Consider the following 24,931-nt stretch of genomic DNA (forward strand, 5'->3'; position numbering starts at 1 on the left):
CATATTGATATTTGTGAAATTTTTATACACCGAGCCCATTATTATAATTTGTAGAATTTATAATTTAGTATGATCAAATCAAAGTCTATTACTATTATAATGTATACCACCCACTAACTAAATAAGGTAGTCGCATTTATTTAGGAACTCAAATTATAAATAACATATATAATAAACTAATCATCATAATTTAGATTACATCCAATTCGAAAGTTCAAATGTTATATGTTTACATTATTCCAAAACAACGATAAAGTAATTTACAAGTGCTTGATGATTTTCTTTAAAATTATATAAGAAAAAAATGTAAAATTTACTTTTTTTTACAAAATGATAGTAAACATATTTAGAAAATTCATATATGATATGTTTACATTCTTATCATGAAATATATTTGAAAATTAAATAAGAAAATATAATAATATTCTAAAAAGGAAAATAAATGATATTATTCATCATTATCATCTTAAAAATAAAGTAATTAATTATTCTAAAAATCAAGTTGGTTGTGTAGCATCTCTACATATATTGATACGCTAATGTGTTGAAAAGTCATATCTACAACTCAATATGACTTCAAAAAAGATGAATGTTTGTTCCTTTGCTCAGTTATGCGAACTCAACACTGCGCTAGACCATTACAAAATTAAAGTCTGTATCATAAGACTTTGGAAATCATTCAAGTCTCTATAGATGGTCTTCGTTGACAGTGATGTAAGTTTTATAAAATATATTAGATGTAATGTTTAATTGAGATCTCTATCATTTTTATAATAAATCACGATAAAAGCTTTTTAACTTCTAACAATTATATATAGGGTACATGGATACATTCATCTATTGAAGATGGTTTGGTCACCAAATTTCAGAACCAACTCGCTGCCGGCGAGTCTAAGATAGTCGATACATTCAGTTTAGTAGATTATGATAGTAGTTATAAGACAAGTTCTTTGGGATTTAAGATCGTTTTTTATAGAACCACTATAGTGAAACCATGTGACGAATTCACAGTTAGTGTTCCAGAAAAATATTTCCAGAAATTTTCTTCTATCTTGGCTGGAGAATTAGACAAGAATATATTGTTTGGTGAGTTGTTAATTTCATATTTAATGTTTTATTTTAATAAAAATATATTTATTCAGATGATTTTTTTGTAGATGTTATCAGCCAGGTCGTTGGTATCGGAAATCTTTATAGCGCCAAAACAAAAGGGAAGGATAATGTCAAACTGAGTTTCGATTTGCAAGATTTAATGTATGATTTGTTAATATATATATATATTCTTTAAAAGTAAAAATATATCAAATTATATCAAATTATATGTTCTTATATCATGCATTCGTATTATAGTGGAACCTGGTTGAATTGCACGTTGTGGGGTGATCTTACGAAGAACTTTGATAGACAGATAAAGGAATATCAAGATTCTGTTGTCCTTTGTGTAATACGATTTGCATGCTTGAAGGAATGGAGAGGTAATTACTGACTTTATGAAAAATTATAAAATTTATGATTATCAAAACTAATGTTGACAATTAAATTTAAATTTCAGGGAACTACAGTATTTCCAATGCCTTCAACTCTACAGAAATTATGATAAATCCACCTATGCCTGAAGTAGAAGCGTTACGAAAGAAGTAAAAAATATATATATATATATATCCATTCTATATTATTCGGCGAGACGTGCTATATTTGTAACATCTGCAAACCGAAATCCTGGTTTAGAGGGTGCATCGGTCGATGCACTATGAACGTGAGACCTATGAGTAAAGGAAAGTCCAAAAACCAAGAGCAAATAATGCATGGAACGTGAGTCTATCGCCTAGAGGTGACCTTTCGTAGATCGGTCGGAGGAGTACGGGCTGTAGAGACGGTTGCACAAGAGTCCTTGACTGACGGTTGTTCGAGATTCGAGGACGAACCTATTTTGGTGGGGGAGAATTGTAACATCTGCGAACCGAAATCTCGGTTTAGAGGGTGCATCGGTCGATGCACTATGTGCATCGGTCGATGCAAGGTTGGTTTTCTGCGGTTCGACTTAAGTTAAACGCTCTGTTTTGGGTTTGGAAAACCCTTAACTCGAGTTTTGTCTCATTAGTCGTGTTTAGCCACTTTTGAGAGATAGAAAAGAGACAAAATGTTTTCCTAAGTGTTCTTGAGCGTTCTTGAGGAGTTTGGGAGATTGGAAGCTGTTTCCTGTAGAGATCTGTTGCTGGGATCGTTGTAGGAGCTTCCTAGAAGTGTTTTCTTGCTTGTTTGAGGTTCATAATCGTTTTGGCAAAGATAAGTGCATGACCATGGCTTATCTAAGCTGGAGATCTCTCTGATTTGCTTGTTATGTGTTGTTAGGCTTGTTCGATTGTTATTTGGGATGTTAGGAAGCTTTCTTGTGGCTTGGGATCGAGTTTTGTGGTTTTAGGAACGAAGATCCGGCGAGAAGCTTCAGAGAAAACGATGCTCAGCATGTGCATCGGTCCATGCACTTTGTGCATTGGTCGATGCAAGTGCGAGGACGGCGCGTAAAACCTAGGGTTTTCGTGCTATGTCGAGCATGTGTTGGTCGATGCAAGTGAACCTTGCATCGCTCGATGCAGATCATGCATCGGTTGACGCAACCCCAACTGGTGTCGGTCGATGCATGCTTGGTGTCGGTTGATGCAGGGTCCTGGTTTGTTATTGTTGGTTGTTGATTGTTGGTTGATGGTTAGAGATGTCTCTATTTCTTGTGTGTATAGCCCAGTAGATGGGAGGATTGCCTTACAGAGTGTTTATAAAATACTCATGCATTGCAATTTGTGTTTGTGGTGCAGGTAAAAGCAAAGTGTGATCGTGGAATCAAGGCAATGAAGAGGAGGATGTTCTAGGGACTCGATTGGTTGTTGTCTAGGTTGCTAGAGTTGGGTCATTAGAAACATTGATAGGTTGCTGGTTCTATGTTTCCTGTTGGTTGAATATTGGATATTGTTTATGTTATAATATTGGTTCTATTATTGGATATATGTTTGATATTGGTATTTGTTATTTTTGCTGTTGGCTGTGGTTGTGGTTAGGTGGCTAGTGGGTACGGGACCACTAGTTGTAGTTTATTTATTATTTATTTATAAAAAAAAATGGGTCGGTCGTTTCAGTTTGGTATCAGAGCCCTTACGGTTCTAGGTTTGGGTTCACTAGGCTTTGTGCTGTAGATGTTTGGGATTTTCAAGCTTTGATTGATTATGTGAGTTAGTTAATTGTGTGGGCATGGAGTCCTAGAACATCCTCTTCGAGCCTACAGTGTGATTCCATGCTGAGTTTATGATGTTTTGTAATGTTAAGATTGCCTGTTAGCCTCTGTTCTTGGAAGTGCAGTGGTTAAAGGTGTTTGAGTTGTTGGTCGTGGATGGGGACGTGGTCGTGGTCATGGTTGGGCGGGTCCCGAGGCCAGCGAGTGTGTGGTCCAGAGTTCCATGAGGAGGTACGTCTGACGGTCGCAAGCGTATCAGGAGAGACCAGAAAGGGTTAGCCGGTGATAATTTCGGGGGTGCTGGGAACCCAGGTGTGGGGTTGCAGCAGGTGGATCCCATGGTCGAGATGATCGCTTGGCGGATCTGTTGGCGTGCTGTTGGAGCGGTTACCGAGAGGGGTACAACTGGAGGCTCCAGTTGTGCTGCATGTGGCGGGGTGCAGCCGAGGGCTGGGGATGTTGAGGACTTTCCATCTTATGTTAGGAGGATGGAGCAGTTGTAGATGACCGGTGCAAGAATCTTCTTGAGAGGTATCGAGCCTAGACAGGCGGGTAGGTGGACATATGTAGTTGGAGCAGATATTTCTCCAACTACATAGGTGGGTAATTCAGTTGGATATTAGAAGTTGAATGGGCAGGTGTAACATTGCAATGTTATACTTGGACCATAGGAAATACTTTTGGTCGGAAGATGTTTATAGTCCTTAAGGATTGTTGCTCCTGAGGGGATGGTGGTTTCCCTGAATACCGATATCTCAAGGGGTTGGGGGCTCCGAAAGTTTTAGAGGGGATGATGTTTCCCTAAGGGGATGAGTAGTTCTCCTGCTACCGAGATCTTGAGGATTGTTGTCCAAGAGTGAGACGGTATAACTCGAAGCCGCTGGTCTGAGAGTGTGATCGGTATGGCCCGAAGGTTGCGACCTAAGGGTGGAGGAGTTTGGAACAAGCAATGCCTAGGACGTGAGTATAAACATAATGACGGAATGTAGACCTTGAGAGTTGATGGTGGTTTAATCTTGGATTTTAGTTGTGTGGCCGATGTGCTTACTGGTGTTGCTGGAGGTCCAGCGGGTGCTGTGAGTGTGGTGACAGGTTTTGCTCAGACCGATATGACCGTATTGCGGATTTACTGACAATGTTGTTGGAGAACAGTTAATAAGATGATTAGTTCTTATAAAATCTTGATGTGGAATAGGTTAAGGGATTATGGGATTCTAAATATGGAAAGTGCTAAATATGGAAAGTGTCGTTGCAAAGGAAGAATAGAAAGTACTAGAAAAGGAAAGTTTCCATAAATAGAAAGTTCTGTGAATAGTTAGGACTTGTCTATTTTTGGAAAGGGGATGTGAAATGCCAGAGAGGCGAAATGTTTAATGGATCACCTGAAGAGTGGTCACAGTTGAGATGATCAGTTCTCAAGGATTTTTGATTGGTGATATTCAGGTGGCAGCGAGTTGATGTTGGCATACTTGATTATTAGTTTAGTAGAGCTGAGGAAGTAACCAGAGGATTTGTTGAACAGGGGATTCTTTCGACCTATCACTTCACCGTGGGGAACAAAGGATTTGTTGTTTGTTAAGAAGAAGGACGGAAGTCTCCGCTTGTGTATAGATTAATGGGGTTTGAACGAGGTCACTGTGAAGAAAAAGTACACTCTCCCTAGGATCGATGAGTTGTTGGATCAGTTGAGAGGTGCTACTTGGTTCTCCAAGATAGATTTGGCGTCAAGTTATCATCAGATACTGATAGATGAGGCAGATGTGAGGAAGATTGCATTCATGACAAGGTATGGGCATTATGAGTTTGTGGTGATGCCTTTTGGGTTGACTAACGCACCAGCAACATTTATGAGATTGATGAACATCATGTTTCAGGAGTTTCTGGACGTGTCTGTCATCATTTTTTTCTACGATATCTTGATATTTTCTAAGAGTCCTGAGGAGCATGCAGTGCATTTGAGTGCAGTTCTGCAGAAGCTGCGGGAACATAAGTTGTTTGCCAAGTTGAGCAAGTGTAGTTTCTGGCAGCGTGAGATAGGTTTTCTGGGTCACATTGTTTCTGCAGAGGGGGGTTTTTGTAGATCCGGAGAAGATTCAGGCTATTAGGGATTGGCATAGACCACAAAATGCCACAGAGATCAGGAGTTTCCTCGGTTTGGCATGTTACTACAGAAGATTTGTGCAGGGCTTTGCGAGCAAGGCACGCCCGATGACTAGGTTGACAGGGAAGGATGTTCCTTTTGTTTGGTCACAGAAGTGTGAGGAGGGCTTTGCAAGCCTTAAGGAGATGTTGACTACCACTTCAGTGTTGGCTTTTCCTGAGCAGGGAGAGCCCTATGTGATTTACATGGATGCATCTAGAGTTGGTTTAGGGTGTGTGTTGATGCAGCATGGGAAGGTGATTGCCTACGCTTCACGTCAGTTGCGGAAGCATGAGGGCAACTATCCTACTCATGATTTGGAAATGGCTGCTGTAGTTTTTGCCCTGAAGATTTAGAGATCTTATCTTTATGGTGCAAAGGTGCAGGTGTTTACAGATCATAAGAGCCTGAAGTATATATTCACTCAGCCTGAGCTAAATTTGAGATAGAGGCGGTGGATGGAGCTTGTGGCAGATTATGATTTGGAGATAGCTTATCACCCAGGTAAGGCTAACACGGTTGCATATGCTTTGAGTCGGAAGAGGGTAGCTTCTGGTCAGGAGCAGGAGATGGAGTCTCTGGTAGGAGAGATCAGTGCGTTGAGGTTGTGTACTATTTCTCTGGAACCGTTGGGTTTGGAGGCAGTTGATAGAGCAGATCTTCTGAGTAGGGTGCGGTTGGCTCAGGAGAAGGACTAGGGGCTAGTGAATGCCTCTAAGGATGTTGATTAAGTGTATCTGGTCTTAGATAATGGTACTATCTTGGTGCACAGTCGAATTTGTGTGCCCAAGGATGAGGAGTTGAGGCGGGAGATCCTGAGAGAGGCTGCGAGCAGGTTTTCTATTCATCCAGGAGCGACTAAGATTTACCGTGATCTCAAAAGGTACTATCACTGGGTCTGGATGAAGAAGGATGTAGCTAGTTGGGTCGCGAGGTGCGATGTGTGTCAGCTAGTGAAGGCTGAGCATCAAGTTCCTGGCGGGTTACTGAAGAGTCTACCCATTCCTGAGTGGAAGTGGGATATGATCACGATAGACTTTTGGTAGGATTGCCAGTGTCTCAAACTTTTGATGCTATCTGGGTCATTTTGGACCGGTTGACTAAGTTAGCACATTTTCTGGCCATTAAGAAGACTGATGGAGCAGTGATAGACTAGGTTTTCACCAAGGGTATCAACCCCATATGCAGTTGTAGTACAAAGGGTTATCAATCCAAATGGTTGTGTATTGCTAGCAGGAAGGATATGATCAGTACAATACAAGTCAAGCCAAGCAATTAAGGTTTTGGTTCTAACAATCCTAAAATAGACAAAGTAAAAGAATATAAACAAGTAGACCACATGACCTAAGCACTCGATGCAAGCAATCGAGTACAGGATCGAGTGGGGTGATCGAGTATGCAAGTGAAATATGAACAGCTCGAGGTATTACTCGATGCAGGTTATCTTGTACCTGATCGGGTAAATGGTCGAGTAAGTGAAGAAAATGCAAACAAATAAAATACAAAAGTTCCTAAGGATGGGGGTAATCGAATCCTAAGTGTTCTAGACCAGTACTGATGCCTTACATGCCTCAAGCAATTATTTCCTAGACAATGAACCTCTAAGACCTTGTCACCACACTTTTGCACTAGCAACAATCAACCTTGAACACACTACCACACTGTCGCACTAGCAATATGAACAAGCAGGCATTAAGAACGATTCATTATTGTCATTAGACTTAAACTCATCTGATTTTGTCACTCAGAGCTAAGTAAACCTCTGGCATTGGCTAAATCAAGCATTTTATCTACTCCTTTTGGCCTGTAGCATTGTAAACGCCCTAGTTCTAATCTCAACCTTTCGGTCTATTGACAGCATTAAGAACACCAACCTTGAAGGAAATCTATCAATCATCACAATCAACTAAAGCATCCTAACTGATCAAGAACACAAAATCATCTATCCCCATCCCTAGAAACTTTACTACACTACTCAGACATAGAAACGAATAACAAAGCAATCAAAATAAACGAAAATGACATTGTATTAAAAGATAGAGTAGAGTAGAAAGGGTAAGGGATAAAAATCTAAGAAAACTACAAAATAAAAATGCAAAACTAGAAGAAAAATGTTGAGTCGCTCAGTTCTCTCACAGAAGCTCTCGCATTCTGATTTGAGGGTCTGCGGCGTGCTCGTTTGCGAGCTAGGGAAAGAGGGGGTTTATATTTGGAAACCCATTTGACCTAGCTTCCCAGACTTTCCCGATGGTCTACTCGATGGGGTACACGAGGGTGAAGTCGGGTAACTCCTCGGGTGGATCTTTGGGTGGCTCTTCATGCTCTTGGATCTTCCTCGATCGTGTTGGGGTTTGGACTTGTTCTTGTAGTTCGATGGCTCCTCGGGTACATGCTCGAGTTGTCCTTGTTTTTCCCCATTTTTGGCTCTTTAGCACCTGTTTTCATCCAAAATATGCAAATGCAGAAATGCAACACCCTAAATGCTTTAAAAGTGAATTTCTACAGTAAATGACCTAAAAATGCTAAGTTAGAGGTATGAACAATGCAAAATATGGACAAAAAAGGATGCTAAAAACATGTAAATTGGAGAGTTATCAGACCCCCAAACTTAAATCTTGCTAGTCCTCTATCAAGGAAGTAAGAGGGTATGGTTTGAAAGTGGGGACTCATAACCTTAAGATGCTAATCGAAGGATTCAAGCTATAGTCCTTAAAGATAGTTTAATGGTGCTAAGATCAATCAACATATTTACAAATATTTTTCTATGCTTATTACCTTGCATCGATCTATCTCAACCTCCAACTAAAGATAAAGAATATCTCTTTCACATTCAATTAAGTGTTTGGCAAATTCTTGCAAATGGAAGGTGAATCATGCTCAATCGGTTTCAAGGGTAAGGCTTTTTAGTAAGGTGGTTTCAAACAAATTCTTTTGGTGGTTTTCTCTCGAAAAACAAAATGGAATGCTAGACAGTTGTGAAAACTATCTAAGACTGAGAACAATTTGGGCATACAAAGCTTAACTCTTGATGATCTACCCTTTTCTCATTCACTCTCTTTTTTTTATTTAAACCTCCCAGAATTAAACTACCCACATCCTTGATTTTAACTCTTTTTTTTTTTCTTTTTTTTTTTTTAATTTTATTTATTCCCTAAGGTTTAGACTTTTAAACTTTAAATTCCTAGCTCTTTCTCTTTTCTCTTTTTTTTTTTCTTTTTCTTTGCTAAACTGCTAATATAAATATGTATATATCCTTTTCTTTCTATCTAGGACATAGCAAGAATTTTTCTTCTTTTTTTGTTTTTTTTTTACTATGAGACTTAGAGCTAATTGATTCTAACCTTAGGGACTTTCTTCTCTTTTTTTATTATTCCACAACCCAACCCCAAATGAATATTCTAACCACCTAACTTTCAAAACCGAATCTATTAGCTAGTTCAAATCTAACTTAGCTAAATCAAGAGGCAGTTCTTTGTTGTTCTCAATACTCTCAAGGTTTCACAACCTATAGTACAATGAAAGAGGCCTCATTCAACAATTCACAACAAGATTTGAAAGAAAGGTTTGGGTTCATGGGTAGGACAAATGAATCGGGTTAAACGAAAAGATTGGTAAAAAGTGGAGTGCTAACCCGCGTTTAGAGTTACCATGAGCAAGTATTAAAGTTCCATAAGCAAGACAATTAAAGTTCAAATTAAATCCAATAATATAGAGATGTTCTAATGTTCAAGCAAGTGGAGGAAGCACTCAATCGACACAAAGGGTCTAAGCAAAGATTTTTCATTTTTTTCCAAAGACTGATCTAGCAACAATGAATTGTGACTAAGGGCTATAGCTTCAATCCAAAGGTTTGATTTTAAACAAGGTGGTTTTAATCATTGTCCCCTAAGATGCATATGCAACAATCCTATATGAAACAAACTAGACTCAATCCTAATATGTAAATGCAACTACATGAACACTCTTTTTTTTTTTTCAAGATTTTTCAAATTTTTTGGGTTTTTTAATGCACATAGATGCAGACTCAAATGAATAAAAATAGCATGCAAAAATTTGAAATAATAAAAATAAGAAAATAAAACACAATGTTAAATACATTCTAGGACCCTCCCCCAAACTTAAATTACACAGTCCCTGTGTAAATAAAAGTTGGAAAAGAATCCAAGAATCACACAAAATTAATGAAACTAAATGCAATGGTATATACAAGTGTTGGATGAATATGGTACCTCATGGGTTGGAGAAGAAGGAGGTTGCAGCAGCCTCCATACTCACCAACGTGTAGCCAGGGTCGTCGCCGGCTTCAGCAGGTGCCGGTGTTTGCTCGTCAGAAAGCTCAGTAATGTGCACAGACGACTTACTCGGACCAGCATCCGAGGTGTTGATCGAGGGTGGGATCGCGTAGCTCATCAGGTAGGGGATCGGGTAGTACGACGAAAATGGCGGCAGAGGTCCAGAATGATCACCCGTGTATCCACTGGCAGGGTGCATCGTGTATGGCATCATGAATGGCATCTGGTAGGGCGGAAGGAAGATTCCAGCATAATCACCCGATTGGGTGCTCGACGGGTGCATCGGATAGTTCATCGTGTATCCCATCGGGTTGGGCGTCGGGTAGGCGTCAGAATGGCTTCTCCTCGATGCTTCTGGTTGGGTGATGTCCTCCTCAGCTTGGGGCTCGTATGATGATGCTCTTTGAGGTTCCGGAGGTGGCAGTCCTCGAGTTTTTCCCAGCGGTCCGCTTCTCCCCATCCAATTAGGTGCTTGTGCCGAGGTAGGAGCCAAGGCACAACTTGCCTTGTCTTGCAACTCCTTGATTTGACCTCCCATTGTCTTCACCGAACCAGCAAGGTCTTTTACCTTCTTTGCCAAGAACTTGTTCCATCTTCATCAGCCAGCCGATTCTCTTGTGAGCTTCCCTCACTCCAACCGGTTGCTTTTGGGAGCATACATACTCCTCAAAATCAAACTCCTCCGAGCTATCTACTTGTCTCTGCCCGGTCTCCTCTTTCTTCTAGCTTCGGACTCCTCCTCCGGGTTGTACAGCTCCTCCAAAGATGGGGCGAAGTCAATGTTGGTTCCCAGCCAAACCTTGGTGCATATGACATTGGGTAGGACCATTTGAGCAGCTCCGGCGGTTGGATGGACAAACTTGAACAGCGTCATGTCATTAGGCCTCTCATAGGCCAAAAATCTCACCAGCACGAGGTAGTCCGCATCCAGCCACCTTGGTTCATGTACAATTCCCTTCAAGGGCACATCGCATGCCACTAGTATTGGTGTGACTAGTCCCCCCAATAGAGATCTCTCCACCTCCTTCTCTTCTTTTCACGGCCCACGATTTCAAGTATAGGAATTGATCGAGTAGCACAAAGAACATGCTAGTATCCGCAACATCTCCTACTAGCGGTGTTCCATCCCTAGCGCTATCCAAAACTCCACACAATGCAATATCTAACAGTTGGAGCTCATGGTCGTTCACATTCCCAGTCTCTTTTCTAGCAAAAAGAGTGCATGCAAGGGACTTGTGAAAATACCTCAAGACAAGGCTCCTTATTTGAGCAGATTTGGAGCTTGTGGACTTGTAGGGGTGCTTGTCTCCTATTGTCAGCCATAGGGACCTCATCTCCTCCTTGCTAACCTCCATACCTTCTCCACTACCAGCTTTGAAGCTATACAGCTTCTCCATCTCCTTGAAACTCAGTCGGTAGTCTTTGTTTCTCAAGGAGAAGGTGATAAACCCGATCCCCCCATCAGGTAGTAGGGTCGGGTGGTCCTCGAAATAGTGCAGCTTCAAGGTTGAAAGGAAGTGGACCGTCTCCTCCTCATATGCTTCAAGGTGAGATCACATCACCTGGCCCAGGTGGCACATATCAAACATAAATTCTACATCTCTAGCGATTCCCAATTGCTTCATGGTCTCTCGGTGAGGGTATCATGTACCAACAAAGCTCATCTTCCGGAAGACCTTGAATAGTCTCGCCGGAGTGTCTACTTCCTTTTGCTTCAGCCTCCGCGAGGCTTGGCGGGTCGTCACTCTCTGCTCCTCTTCTCTCTCCTTTTCCTCCTCCTCGGCGTGTTGATCTTTTTCCTCAACCGCTCTCTCAACTATCTTCTCAGCCTTCTCCGAAGCCGGTCTCTTCCCCCTTGCAATCGCAGCTCTACTCCTTGATCGAGAGGTTTGGATCTCTCCTTGCTCTTCTCCTCCAGCATTAGAATCGACCTCCATAGGGTCGGTAAGGGTCTTTTCGGACGTAGACAGGTCCCAACGTCGAGGAGAACGGCGGACCGTACTCGCCATAGGACTCGGTGAGCAAACTCAGGAGCCTACACGATCGGGTACTCGAGCATCTGGTCGGGTGGTCGATCGGGTTGTGCATCAGGTTGGGGAGGCAAAACGTCCAGCCAACGGTTGGGAATGTGGAAAGTTTCCTCTCCCTTGAGACTCTCGAACTTCGGCGGCATCATCTCCGGTTGTAGCAGCGGCGGAGGTGGATCTTCTTCCCTTCTTTTGATAGGTTTTAGCGGCTGGCTCCATTATTGAATCCTTGAGAGAAAGAAGACTAAATCTCGAGATTAATAGGGTTAGTCCAAAAAAATCGAATAGAGCTCTTTGAGAGAGGAGAATAGAAACTTTAGAAAGCAAAAACTCTAGGGTTAAGAGACACTTATCGCTGATGCTTGGGGAGAGAATGTCGAAACCCCTTAAATAGGCTAGGGTTTGGTTGGTGGGCTTCAACGAGAGTGGGCTTCCTTGTGGAATTCAGACTTCACTCGCTACCCAAACATAGACACGATCAGGCGCGTCGAGTACGGTGTCGGGTTGACACTCGGGTTCCCCAATTTTTCCTCTTTCCAATTTTCCATTTTTTTTTTTTATAGAATTGGAAAAAGAGAAAAATTAAATAAAGGTAAATAAAACAAACAAACTAAAATTAAAAGATACCTTTGGGACTTCCTCCCAAGTGAGCTTGTTTAAAGTTACTAAGCTTGACTCTTCATGCTCCTTAAGTATGGGATCCATGTGGAAGAGGTTCTGGAATCCTCTCCACTATAGTAGGCTGGTTCAAAAGATTTTCCAGGTTTTGTCCAGGTTCCAAGGCAAATGTGGTGTTGACCTCTTCAAGATGTTGCACCTTCCTTTGTTTGGTCTTAGTGGAAAAATCTTGACCATCAATGGTTGGCCTCTTAATCCCTTTTTTCACCTTAAACTCCATCTTGAAATGCTCACCATGCTCTATCTTGATCTTGCCTTGTTTCACCTTGATTACAGCACCAACTGTTGCCAAGAATGATCTTCCTAGAATCTGTGGATCATCCGGTTCCTTGTCCATATCGAGGATCATGAAGTCGGTAGGCACTTCTAGTCTTCCAATCCTTAGAGGCAGATTCTCCAGGATAGCGATAGGATGCCTCACTGTTCTATCTGCCAAAACCAAATATAATTTACTTGGTTTAAAATCAGTGAATCCCAGCTTGTTGGCAACTGAAAGCGGCATAATGCTAACCGAGGCTCCAAGGTCACACAAACAGTTCTTGAAGATCTGAAGTCCTATCGAACACGACTGGATCTTCAAGTTTTTCCTCAATTCTCAGCTCAGGATCCAAGCAAACTCCACTTCTCAGAATCTCAAATCCGATCTCCTTGACAGCTTCGTTAACCTCATCCTCCAATTGAGCTGCTTCCTTGGCAGCTTCCTGCTGAAGCTCATGTGGGGGCAAAAGCTTAGGTGGTGGAGCTTTGCGCTTAGCCATTCGCTCTGCAAGCGCCTCCAACTGAATGTCAAGTGCAGCATTGAACTTTTCCTCTAACTCCCCTCCTACCAGTGCAGGTGGTTGAGGCTAATCTCTTTTCTCAATATCTACTCGATGCATTACCCGATCAACACCATCGTGTAGGTCGTCAGGTTCCACTTCGGGTTGTTCTTCAGTCTGTGATTCTCGAGCCAGTGCTCGATCATCAACTCGATCAGTCTCTTCGGGTGAAGGCTCGGGTTCATACTCGGATATGTAGTACTTGGTCTCATTTTTCAATGGGTGCCCCACATCCTCCCCAGCTTGATCATCACTGTCCCCAGTGAGGTAATCCTCATAGTCATCATCTAGGAAAATGGCCTGAGCAGTTGCATAATCCTTAGGGTTTTGAACATCTTTACCTGGGAGTTGATTGATCTTTTGTGCGGGTTGGTTGTTATGGTGGCCTTCCAGGTAACGAACCTTTGTATTTAGTGATTCGTACTTGGCATTGAGGTCATTGTATCCTGAGTCAATCTTGTTGCTCATTTCTGAGAACCGTTTCGCGATGTCCATAGAAGCTGTAGCTTGATTCTGAATCATCTGCTGAATAAGACCGCGTAACTCAGCTTCTTGTGCTTGGTTTGGTGGACCTTGTTGTTTTTGGAATCCAGGTGGTTTGTTGTAGGTTCCTGAGTATTGCTGGTTAGGTGCATAGCCTTGGTTGTATTGGACAAAAGGCTTCTGTTGAATCTGGTTCCCTTGAACTGCAGATGGGTAAGTTTGGTCCTGAGGATTCGCAACATTCGAGTTTTGATAAGACAGATTCGGATTCGGCTTGAAGTTGTTGTACCCTCTGTTGTAACCTCCTTGGTTGTTTATGTAGTTAACATCCTCTAGCTGCATAGTCTCCCCATCTTGTTGTAGAAACTGCTCTTCCTCAGATATAGCATGAACATGCCTCTGCTGGTTGAGGAGCTGATCGAGCTTGTCATTGAGGGCTTTCATGTCCCTCTTATACTTGGCATCTTCCTCTCCTGTAGATCGCACAGAGCGATCATATTCCTCATTGTAGTTGCCATCAGATTGAGCCAAGTTCTCCACTAGGTCCCAACCTTCATCAACGTCTGTGTTGAGGAAGTTACCATGACTCGCGGTGTCCAACAACATCCGTATCTTGGGGACCACTCCTCTGTATAGTGTGCTCAGCAATGAAGCATTACTGAAGTCGTGATGTGGACATCGAGTAGTGTACCCCTTGAAACGTTCCTAAACTTCATTGAACGTTTCATTGTTCTTCTGTACAAAGCCAGAAATGTCATTTCGCAGCCTTGCGGTTCTGAAGTTGGAGAAGAATTTGGCTAGGAATGCCTTCTTGCACGCTTCCTAAGTGGTGATGGACTCCTTAGGGAGCGATTTCTCCCAGATGTGTGCTTTATCTCCCAAAAAGAATGGAAAAAGCCTGAGCTTTAATCCATCTTCACTGACTCCATTTATCTTAGTGAGGCTAGAGAGCCTATAAAATTCATCCAGATGATCCAATGGGTCCTCCATTGGAAGTCCATGAAACTTATTGCTCTGTATCATTTGGATGAGACTACTCTTGATCTCATGGCACAATGCCATTCCTCTGAGTGTGAGTAGTCGGAGCATCTCCTGCTCCTATATTGGTCCTTTCTTGAGGAGCTGGTGGACCGTTCTGATTATTCATCATCTCCTTAATGATTGCTGGTTCCGGTTGAATCTGTTGTTGTCTGAGTAGCCGAGGTCTATCGATGTTGTCGATGAATGGACTCAGGTTCTGGCTACCTCTGGATCGTGTTTGCATGCATAGGTAGGTATCCGAGTGTGTACACGAGGATCAATTCGATCCAGATGATCGAGTGACGGGTCGAGTGGGTGCTCGGGTTGTACCTGAGATTCAAAACAAACAATGCAAAAGCAAACAAGTTAGTATCTGAAACAAATATAAACAAACGAACTTGATCTAGCAAGTCCTGAAATCCTAAACGTAGCAAAATTAAAACAACCAAATGGCAACGGCGCCAAATTGATAGACTAGGTTTTCACCAAGGGTATCAATCCCCTATGCAGTTGTAGTACAAAGGGTTATCAATCCAAATGGTTGTGTATTGCTAGCAGGAAGGATATGATCAGTACAATACAAGTCAAGCCAAGCAATTAAGGTTTTGGTTCTAACAATCCTAAAATAGACAAAGTAAAAGAATATAAACAAGTAAACCACACGACCTAAGCACTCGATGCAAGCAATCGAGTACATGATCGAGTGGGGTGATCGAGTGGGGTGATCGAGTATGCAAGTGAGATATGAACATCTCGAGGTATTACTTGATGCAGCTTATCGTGTCCCTGATCGGGTAAGTGGTCGAGTGAAGAAAATGCAAACAAATAAAATACAAAAGTTCCTAAGGATGGGGGTAATCGAATCCTAAGTGTTCTAGACCAGTACGGATGCCTTACATGCCTCAAGCAATTATTTCCTAGACAATGAACCTCTAAGACCTTTTCACCACACTTTCGCACTAGCAACAATCAACCTTGAACACACTACCACACTGTCGCACTAGCAATATGAACAAGCAGGCATTAAGAACGATTCATTATTGTCAGTAGACTTAAACTCATCTGATTTTGTCACTCAGAGCTAAGTAAACCTCTAGCATTGGCTAAATCAAGCATTTTATCTACTCCTTTCGGCCTGTAGCATGGTAAACGCCCTAGATCTAATCTCAACCTTTCGGTCTGTTGAGAGCATTAAGAACACCAACCTAGAAGGAAATTTATCAATCATCACAATCAACTAAAGCATCCTAACCGATCAAGAACACAAAATCATCTATCCCATCCCTAGAAACTTTACTACACTACTCGGAGATAGAAACGAATAACAAAGCAATCAAAATAAACAAAAATGACATTGTATTAAAAGATAGAGTAGAGTAGAAAAAGTAAGGAATAAAAATCTAAGAAAACAACAAAATAAAAATGCAAAACAAGAAGAAAAATGTTGAGTCGCTCACTTCTCTCACAGAAGCTCTCGCTTTCTGGCTTGAGGGTCTGCGGCGTGCTCGTTTGCGAGCTAGGGAAAGAGGGGGTTTATATATGGAAACCCATTTGACCTAGCTTCCCAGACTTGCCCGATGGTCTACTAGATAAGGTACACGAGGGTGAAGTCGGGTAACTCCTCGGGTGGATCTTCGGGTGGCTCTTCATGCTCTTGGATCTTCCTTGATTGTGTTGGGGTTCGGACTTGTTCTTGTAGCTTGATGGCTCCTTCGGGTACATGCTCGAGTTGTCCTTGTTTTCCCCATTTTTGGCTCTTTAGCACCTGTTTTCATCCAAAATATGCAAATGTAGAAATGCAACACCCTAAATGCTCTAAAAGTGAATTCCTACAGTAAATGACCTAAAAATGCTAAGTTAGAGGTATGAACAATGCAAAATATGGACAAAAAGGATGCTAAAAACATGTAAATTGGAGAGTTATCAAGCAGCGGCCTTGGCTAAAAAGTATGTGAGGGAGATAGACAGATTGCATGGGGTGCCAGCGAGCATTGTGTCTGACAGGGATTCTAAGATCATTTCAGGCAGAGATGAGCACCAAGGTGCATATGAGTACAGCTTATCATCCCCAGATAGATGGACAGTTAGAGAGGACGATCCAGACGCTGGAAGATTTGCTGAGGATGTGTGTGTTGGATTGGGGTGGCCATTGGGCAGATCATATGAACCTGGTAGAGTTTGCGTACAACAACAGTTATCAGGCGAGCATTAAGATGGCTCCTTATGAGGCTTTGTATGGGAGACCATGCCGTAAACCGTTATGCTGGACTCAGGTGGGGGAGAGGAGCATGTTTGGGACAGATTTTGTTCAGGAGACCTCAGAGAAGATTCGGGTGCTCAAGCTAAACATGAAGGAAGCTCAGGATCGGCAGAGGACTTATGCTGATAGGAGGAGGAGACATCTTGAATTTCAGGTAGGAAACATAGTGTACCTCAAGATGACCATGTTGCCGGGTCCGAACAGGTCATTGACAAAGTCTAAGTTGAGTCCAAGGTTTATGGGTCCGTTCAGAGTGATTGAGCGAGTGGGACCGGTAGCATATAGGCTGAGGTTATGCGTGCGTTCCACAAGGTTTTCCATATTTCTATGTTACGGAAGTGTCTCCGTGAGGATGATCAGCTGTTGGCTAATATTCCTGAAGATCTTCAGCCTAACATGACTTTGGAGGCGAGACCAGTGAGGGTTCTCGGGAGGAGGATCAAGGAACTTCGGAAGAAGAAGATTCCTTTGATGAGAGTCCTTTGGGACTATGATATTGTTGAGGAGTAGACTTGGGAGCCTGAGGCGAGGATGAAGGCAAGGTTTAAGAAGTGGTATGAGAAGCAAGCCACGACTTCAGCTTGTCTAGCCTGGTCCCATCTGTAATCCGTGGCTGGAGCAGGAATGGACTATTCCAGCTCATCTCTCTTGTTTACTTGGTCGCTTAGGGCTAGTTGGTTGTGCGACTAAGTAACAAGATGAGGTGGTAATCGGGGTACAAAATTTCCCTGAGGCGGGGTTTGGAGTGACAGTTTCCTGAAATAGAAGTTTCTAAAAGTGAAAAGTTTCCAAAAGTGGTAAGTTCTATAAATGGAAAGTTTTATGTGAGTTAGAATTGTCCATTTTTAGGGGTTGTGAGCCTTGGAGGGGCTTGTGTGGCCTTAGTGGCAGACTTTTGAGTCAGTGTACCCGTGTGTGGGTGTCTTTTGAGACATTGTGTGGCATTAGTGGCAGACTTTTGAGTCAATGTGCCCGTGCGTGGCGGTCTTTTGAGACATTGTGTAGCCTTTGTGGCGGGCTGTTTAGCCAATTGTGGGGCCTTTGTGGCGGGCTGTTTAGCCAATTGTGTGGCCTTGGTGGCGGGCTGTTTAGCCAATGTGCCTGTTTAGGAGGTCCTTCGGGACGTGTAGCCTGTTAATGCGATCCTTCGGGATGTATGGTCTTCGTGACGGTCTTTCGGGACAAGTGGTCTTCGTGACGGTCATTTGGGACGAGTGGTCTTTGTGACGGTCCTTCGGGACAAGTGGTCTTTGTGACGGTCCTGTTGAGGATATTTGTTTGGCCTTGGTGGCGGTCCTGTTTAGGACATTTGTTTGGCCTTGGTGGTGGTCCTGTTTAGGACATTTGTTTGGCCTTTGTGGCGGCCCTTGTGGCATGTATATGATCCTTGTGTGGTCATGACGTATTCTAGTGAGGGGATATGTGGTTGGTAGGACATTGTGATGTTTTACGCGAGCCACGGGAGGGAAACCTGGATAGGGATAGGACTCAGACGTGTTCAGAATTGTTTGCTCGCGACTCTTGGGGGAATTTGGTTCTCCTAGTACTGCAATATTATGTGACTTTGTGGCTTGGTAGTATAGTTGGTATATCGATTTCGGATGACGATCCGGGAGCGCGCTGTAGGGTGGCAACCCGAGAGACGAATATTGGACTTCCTTATATATTATGGCATGCGGGCTTAGGCCAGATGAGGAACCAACATTATGGCATGCAGGCTTAGGCCTGATGAGAAGCCTATAAAAACTCAAGGTTGAGACCTATGAGTAAAGGAAAGTCCAAAAGCCGAGAGTAAATAATGCCTGGAACGTGAGTCTATTGCCTAGAGATGACCTTTCGTAGATCGGTCGGAGGAGTGTGGGCCGTAGAGACAGTTGCACATGAGTCCTTGACTGATGGTTGTTCGAGATTCGAGGATGAGTCTATGTTGGTGGGGGAGAATTGTAACATCTGCGAACTGAAATACTGATTTAGAGGGTGCATCGGTCGATGCAAGGTTGGTTTTCTGCGGTTTGACTTAAGTTAAACACTGTGTTTTGGGTTAGGAAAACCTTTAACTCGAGTTTTGTCTCATTAGTCGTGTTTAGCCGCTTTTGAGAGATAGTAAAGAGACAAAAGGTTTCTTAAGTGTTCTTGAGAGTTCTTGAGGAGTTTGGGAGATTGGAAGCTGTTTCCTGTAGAGATCTGTAGCTGAGATCGTTGTAGGAGCTTCTTGAAAGTGTTTTCTTGCTTGTTTGAGGTTCAGAATCGTCTTGGCAAAGGTTAGTGCTTGACCATGGCTTAGCTAAGCTTGAGATCTCTCTGATTTGCTTGTTATGTGTTGTTAGGCTTGTTAGATTGTTATTTGGGACGTTAGGAAGCTTTTTTGTGGCTAGGAATCGAGTTTTGTGGTTGTAGGAACGAAGATCCGGCGAGAAGCTTCGGGGAAAACGAGGCTCGGCATGTGCATCGGTCAATGCAAGTGCGAGGACAGCGCGTAAAACCTAGGGTTTCCATGCTATGTCAAGCATGCATCGGTCGATGCAATGGGAGCATTGGTGGATGCATATCATGCGTCTATTGATGCAACCCCAGCTGGTGTCGGTCGATTCACGCTTGGTGTCGGTCGATCAGGGTCCTGGTTTGTTAATGTTGATTGTTGATTGTTGGTTGATGGTTAGAGATGTGTAAGATCCGCGAACCAAATTTCGCATTTTGGGTCTGAGTGTCGATCGACACCCTTGGTGTATCGATCGACACTATGATTTCCGGTTTTGACAGGTTGGTTTAAATGGCTGGTTGGTTCGGTTTGGTTCAATAAGGAATATCTAAACCGTGTATTAAAGAAAAGGACGACCCAAGTCGAGGGTTTTTTATTGTTTGTCGCCATTGAGTGAGAAAAAGAGAGAAAAAGGAGAGAAAGCATTGGAGAGTGTTTCTGTGAGTTTTTGGGTTTGTTCTTGGTGTTTTTGGAGAGATCTGTGGCTGTAGAAGGGAGAGCTGTTGCTGGTGTTGTTCCCCACCGTTTCTCAATCAAATCTTCCTGCAAAGAGGTGAGTGTCTGACCATGGTTGATCTAAGCCTGAGATCTCTTTTGTTTGGTTGTTCTTTGTTGCTTGTGGTGTTTTGCTTGCTTGGGTTGGTTGGTTTCGTGTTTCTATAGGTTCATGAGACGTTTGGGAGAGTTTGGGACAGATTGGAGGCGTTTTGATACAAAGATTTGACGTTCGGACTCCTGAAGTTCGTTTCTACGAAGGCAGTGTCAATCGACACCCATAAGGTGTGGGTCGACACCATGTTGTGCCAGCATCGATCGACACCGACTTAGCATCGGTCGACACCAGTCTCATCAGAGACTTGTTTTCCTGGTTTGATGTATTGTTTGTGTTTGTTTGCTTGCTTAAACATGAGAGTCTCAGATGCTTGTGTGTATAACCTAGTAGATGGGAGGACAGCCTCACTAAGTATTTATGATATACTTACGCATCTCAATTGTTGTTTGTGGTGTGCAGGTAAATGCAAAGTGTGATTGTGGAATCAAAGGTGATGCGGAGGAGGATGTTCTAGAGGCTTGATTGATTGTGGTCTAGCTCTTGTTAGGTTGCTAGTGTTGAGTTGATAGAACAATGTAGGATGTTGGAACTTGGTTATTTCATTGTTGGTTATGGATTATTGCATTGTTGGTTATTGGATTGTTATTGTTGGAAATCTTATTGGTTTAATGGAATTGTTTTGTTATCCGCTGTTGTTGATTTGTTGCTAGGTTGTTAGTGGGTATGGGATCACTAGTGAATTATTATTATTATTATTTTTTAAAAGGAAGGGTTGTTTCAAGATGTCTCTATTGCTTGTGTGTATAGCCCATTAGTTGGGAGGATTGCCTTACAGAGTGTTTATAAAGTACTCATGCATTGCAATTTGTGTTTGTGGTGCAGGTAAAGGCAAAGTGTGATCGTGGAATCAAGGCAATGAAGAGGAGGGACTTGATTGGTTTTTGACAGGCATTGCTAGGTTGCTAGAGTTGGGTCATTAGAAACATTGTTAGGTTGCTGGTTCTATGTTTCCTGTTGGTTGAATATTGGATATTGTTTGTGTTATAATATTGGTTCTATTATTGGATATATGTTGGATATTGGTATTTGTTATTTGCGCTGTTGTTTGTGATTGTGGTTAGGTGGCTAGTGGATATGGGATCACTAATTGTAGTTTATTTATTATTTATTAATTATTTATAACAAAACCGGTCGGGTCGTTTCAATATTCGTTTACATGTTCTTATTATTATCGTAACTTGACAGGTTACCGTCTAATGCTGTTGATTTAGTACAACTTGATGGTGAACCAAGCCCTCAAAAACTAAAGGTTTCATTTTGCTATCAGAGCCCTTAGGGTTTTAGGTCTAGGGTTCACTGTGCTTTTGCTGTTGATGTTTTGGATGTCATGCGAGAGTTGATTGTGTGAGTTAGTAAATTGTGTGTGGCATGAGGTCCTAGAACATCCTCTTCGAGCCTACTTTATGGTTCCACGGTGAGTTGTGTTCTTGTGTTATTAGAGTTATTTGTTGCTTAGCCTTCTGTTCTTGGTGATACAGATGGTTAGAGGTGAGGATGCTGTTGGTTGCGGGCGTGGTCGTGGTCTTGGTCGTGGTCGTGGTTGGGGACGAGGTCAGTTTCCCGAGGCCAGTGAGAGTGTGACCTAGAGCATGGCAAGTGAGGAGGTAGCAGAGTCACAGGTTAATCCTAGTGCGTCTGAAGACCATGCTGGTTTTGGTGACGGTAGGGCGGATGGGCCCGGTGTCGGTCACGGTGTTGCCCCAGGTGTGAGGGTTGCAGCGGAGGGTGCTCCAAGCAGGGAGGATGTCTTGATGGACTTGCTAGCTCAGGTTTTGGCGTGGCTTCCAGCAGCAGTTCCGTCAGTGGTTGGTGGGCAGGTTCCAGTAGTGCCACCAGTGGTTGGTGGGCAGGTTCCAGTGGTGCCGCCAGTTGTAGGTGGGCAGGTTCGAGCGGTGCAGCCTGTGGCAGATTTGCAGGCAGGTGTGCAGCCGGGGTCCAAGGCAGTGGACGCTCAGTATGTGCAGATGATGGTGCAGCTGCAGCGAGTGGGACCGGGGTCTTTCTCGGGAGGTACGGATCCGAGTGTAGCGGATGAGTGGAGAGAGCGGATGGAGGATCTTTTCCGGTTGCTTCGGTATCCCGACCAGTTTAGGGTGGATTTGGCACTGCACTACTTGTCAGGTGATGCACGTGTGTGGTGGAGGTCGGTGACAGCACGGAGGGTGCAGCAGGATATGACTTCGGGGGATTTTGTGAGGGAGTTTAACTCTAAGTATTTTCCACAGGAGGCTCTTGATCGCATGGTGGCAATGTCCTTGGGGTTGATTTAGGGGGACCGTACAGTGCAGGAGCTGGATGCAGAGTTCAGTCGGCTTGTGGGGTATACAGGCCGGGCATGAGAGCCAGAATCGGCTCAGGTGCGGAGGTTCTTGTTGGCTCTGCGGGATGATCTGAGGACTCGGTGCAGAGTGAGGAGCTATGCTACGAGAGCGGAGCTGGTTGAGGTTGCAGCTAGGATAGAGGACGACTTGAGGTCACAGGTGGTTGTGGTCAGTCCTTCAGTGCAGGCACAGCGGTCCCAGCCGCATTCTGTTCCTAGCAAGGACAGCAAGCCTGCGCATGGGCAAAAGCAGAAGTTTGATGATATGCAGAGATCGAGGTACGGTGGTGCGAGATGCTTTGGGTGTGGTAGCAAAGACCACAAGGTGACCAACTGTCCGCAGAGAGGTGAACAGCGGGCAGTGACGGAGCAGCAGGCAGTGATGGAGCCGCGAACAGATACTCGAGTGTGTTACTACTGCAGGGAGACAGGGCATATCAAGCCTTGTTGCCCCAAGTTGCAGCAGATGGAAGTAGCAGCGGTGCAGGCTGGAGGTCAGCGAGGAGTGCAACAGGGTGTGCAGCCGGTGGGTTGGACCGAGCCGATGTCGCGGGTGTACTCGACTGTGGAGACCGGTGGCACCAGTGCAGGAGCGATCACAGGTATAACTTCTGAGATTCAAACTTGGTCAATTCAATAGTTCAGATTATGTTCATTTTTGCTTGTGATTGAATGTTAGGTTCTCTGATAACATCATTATTTTACTCATATTAGCTATAGTTTTCATATGCATTTAGGAAGATTTTGATAGGATTTCAAGTATAAAAGGTCTATTATCACATATTTCAGGTTTCAAGAAGGTTTTACAGGTTTTATTACAATTTGGAAAAAAAGACAAGGAAAATACGTTTTAGGAAAGTTTCAGTGCTTTACAGTACGGGAACTTTTGAAGGGCTTCCAGAACTCAAAATATATCATTCGTGGTGTCTATAGAAAGCTGGAAGAGTCATCGTTCTCCTCGAAGTAGAATCAAGCCAATCCATTCTATCATCGGGAAGTTATTCCCGATTTACCGAGACGTGTTATAAACCGACGTAAGAAGAACCGACCTATCGATGAGCTTTTATTCAAGGCCTGACCAGCGACCATCACGGCGGCCCAGTCCAAGCCTCCTCCACGGTCCATAAGCCTATTTTGCCGCCCCTTATCCTGCACTCAAAAAGAAAAGACGTTTCTAACCATACAAACCCTAAATCCAAGACAAAACCCTATAAATACTCTTAAAACCTAGGGTTTCAAGGTGTGCTTCCTTTGTTCCTCTAAGCTCTTCATCCACGCCACCAGCAGCTGATCTAGAGACGACCAGAGACTCCTTTACTGCCGTCGAAGCTCTTCCTCTCTCACCTCCTCTTAGAAGCCATCGCCGAAGTCACCAATCTCTCTTTCTACTCTTTCTAGTTATTTCATACTATCTTTGTTTTGGGATCAAGTTACTTTTGTGACAAATAGAGAAGTTTACTTTGAACCCCCTTTTGTTTATTGATTCACTTTTGATGCTATACTTTATATTATCAATGCCGTTTCTTTGCATCATGAGCGAGTAGTTTACTTTGTTGGGTTCTATGGGGTGATTCAAGGGGAATTCATAGGTTCGCTTCAATTAGGTTTTTTGATCTTATTTTCGGTTTTATAATAGAGTTCTTTTGAGACATCTTTATCTTAATGCTTATACTTGGATTGATCACCAAGTGCTGATCTAGAGAACGAGAGCGCTAACCGTGTTATCCTACTTCTCCAAACTAGTGTTATACCGAAGCTTTGCTCGTAACCTGCGTAAGTTGAGTTGGAAAGTTTGGTGAATGTATCGAACATGTTTTACTAGCTGGTTCACATGCGTCGTTGCCTACGAAAGTTGAGTAATGGAATGTGAAGACTTTAGACTTTCATTCTATGAGAATAGCTTGTTAGTTCATTAGTGTTTTGTAGTTGAGAACCTAGACCGAAAATTAGTATTTACTTGTTAAATCTTACACTTAATATTGCTTAGAACCATGAAACCCCTAAGATGACTCCCAAAACGCCCAACGCCTTAGCCTTATAGTTTTAAACCGTTTTGTTTATTTGCAATAGTTTTTAGGAAAACCAAAACCCCAATCTCTTACTTCGTCTTAGCCATAGTTCTTTCTCTTTTAATTCAATTTGTGTTTGCTATTACTCTTTGTGGGATCGATCCTAAAATACTACAATTGATTAACTGTGGACTTTCAGTCGTCGTGTAGTCTTTTCAGGTAAAAGATTTGGAGTGAAATTCTACACACATCATTCTCAACACATGAGGTTTGTGTAGGGACCTTGTCAGTGGGCGGGTTTATATCCCACGTTTTGTTTGACTCTGGAGCAACTCATTGCTTCATTACTCCGGAGTGCGCGGAGAGCGCTAGTATCAGTGGAGATCCTGGTGAGAGCATGGGTGTTGTCAGGGTTGCAGGAGGGAAGTTCCTGAGAGTCTTTGGTCGAGTGAGTGAAGTGGAGATTCAGATTGCAGGGGAGTCAAGACCGGCAGATTTGATTATCAGTCCAGTGGAGTTGTATGATGTGATTCTGGGTATGGATTGGTTGCATCGTCATGGGGTGC

General features: G+C 43.1%; 1 protein-coding gene and 1 non-coding gene across 2 annotated transcripts; both read left to right on the forward strand.

The window, feature by feature from the left end:
• Positions 1-693: 693 nt before the first annotated feature.
• On the forward strand, positions 694-4,359 carry LOC147938220 (replication protein A 70 kDa DNA-binding subunit E-like). The gene is made up of 6 exons (XM_087465533.1): positions 694-714; positions 819-1,086; positions 1,158-1,254; positions 1,351-1,475; positions 1,553-1,637; positions 4,254-4,359. The coding sequence occupies exons 1-6, from the start codon at positions 694-696 to the stop codon at positions 4,357-4,359; spliced, it is 702 nt and encodes a 233-aa protein (XP_087321659.1).
• A 9,966-nt stretch (positions 4,360-14,325) lies between these two features.
• On the forward strand, positions 14,326-14,432 carry LOC147938221 (small nucleolar RNA R71). Its single transcript, XR_015567571.1, has one exon. It is a non-coding gene; the product is annotated as a small nucleolar RNA R71 (small nucleolar RNA).
• Positions 14,433-24,931: the final 10,499 nt, after the last annotated feature.

The sequence above is a fragment of the Camelina sativa genome, chromosome 9 (assembly GCF_030686135.1).
Source record: "Camelina sativa cultivar CO46 ecotype springtype chromosome 9, ASM3068613v1".
Lineage (NCBI taxonomy): Eukaryota > Viridiplantae > Streptophyta > Magnoliopsida > Brassicales > Brassicaceae > Camelina > Camelina sativa.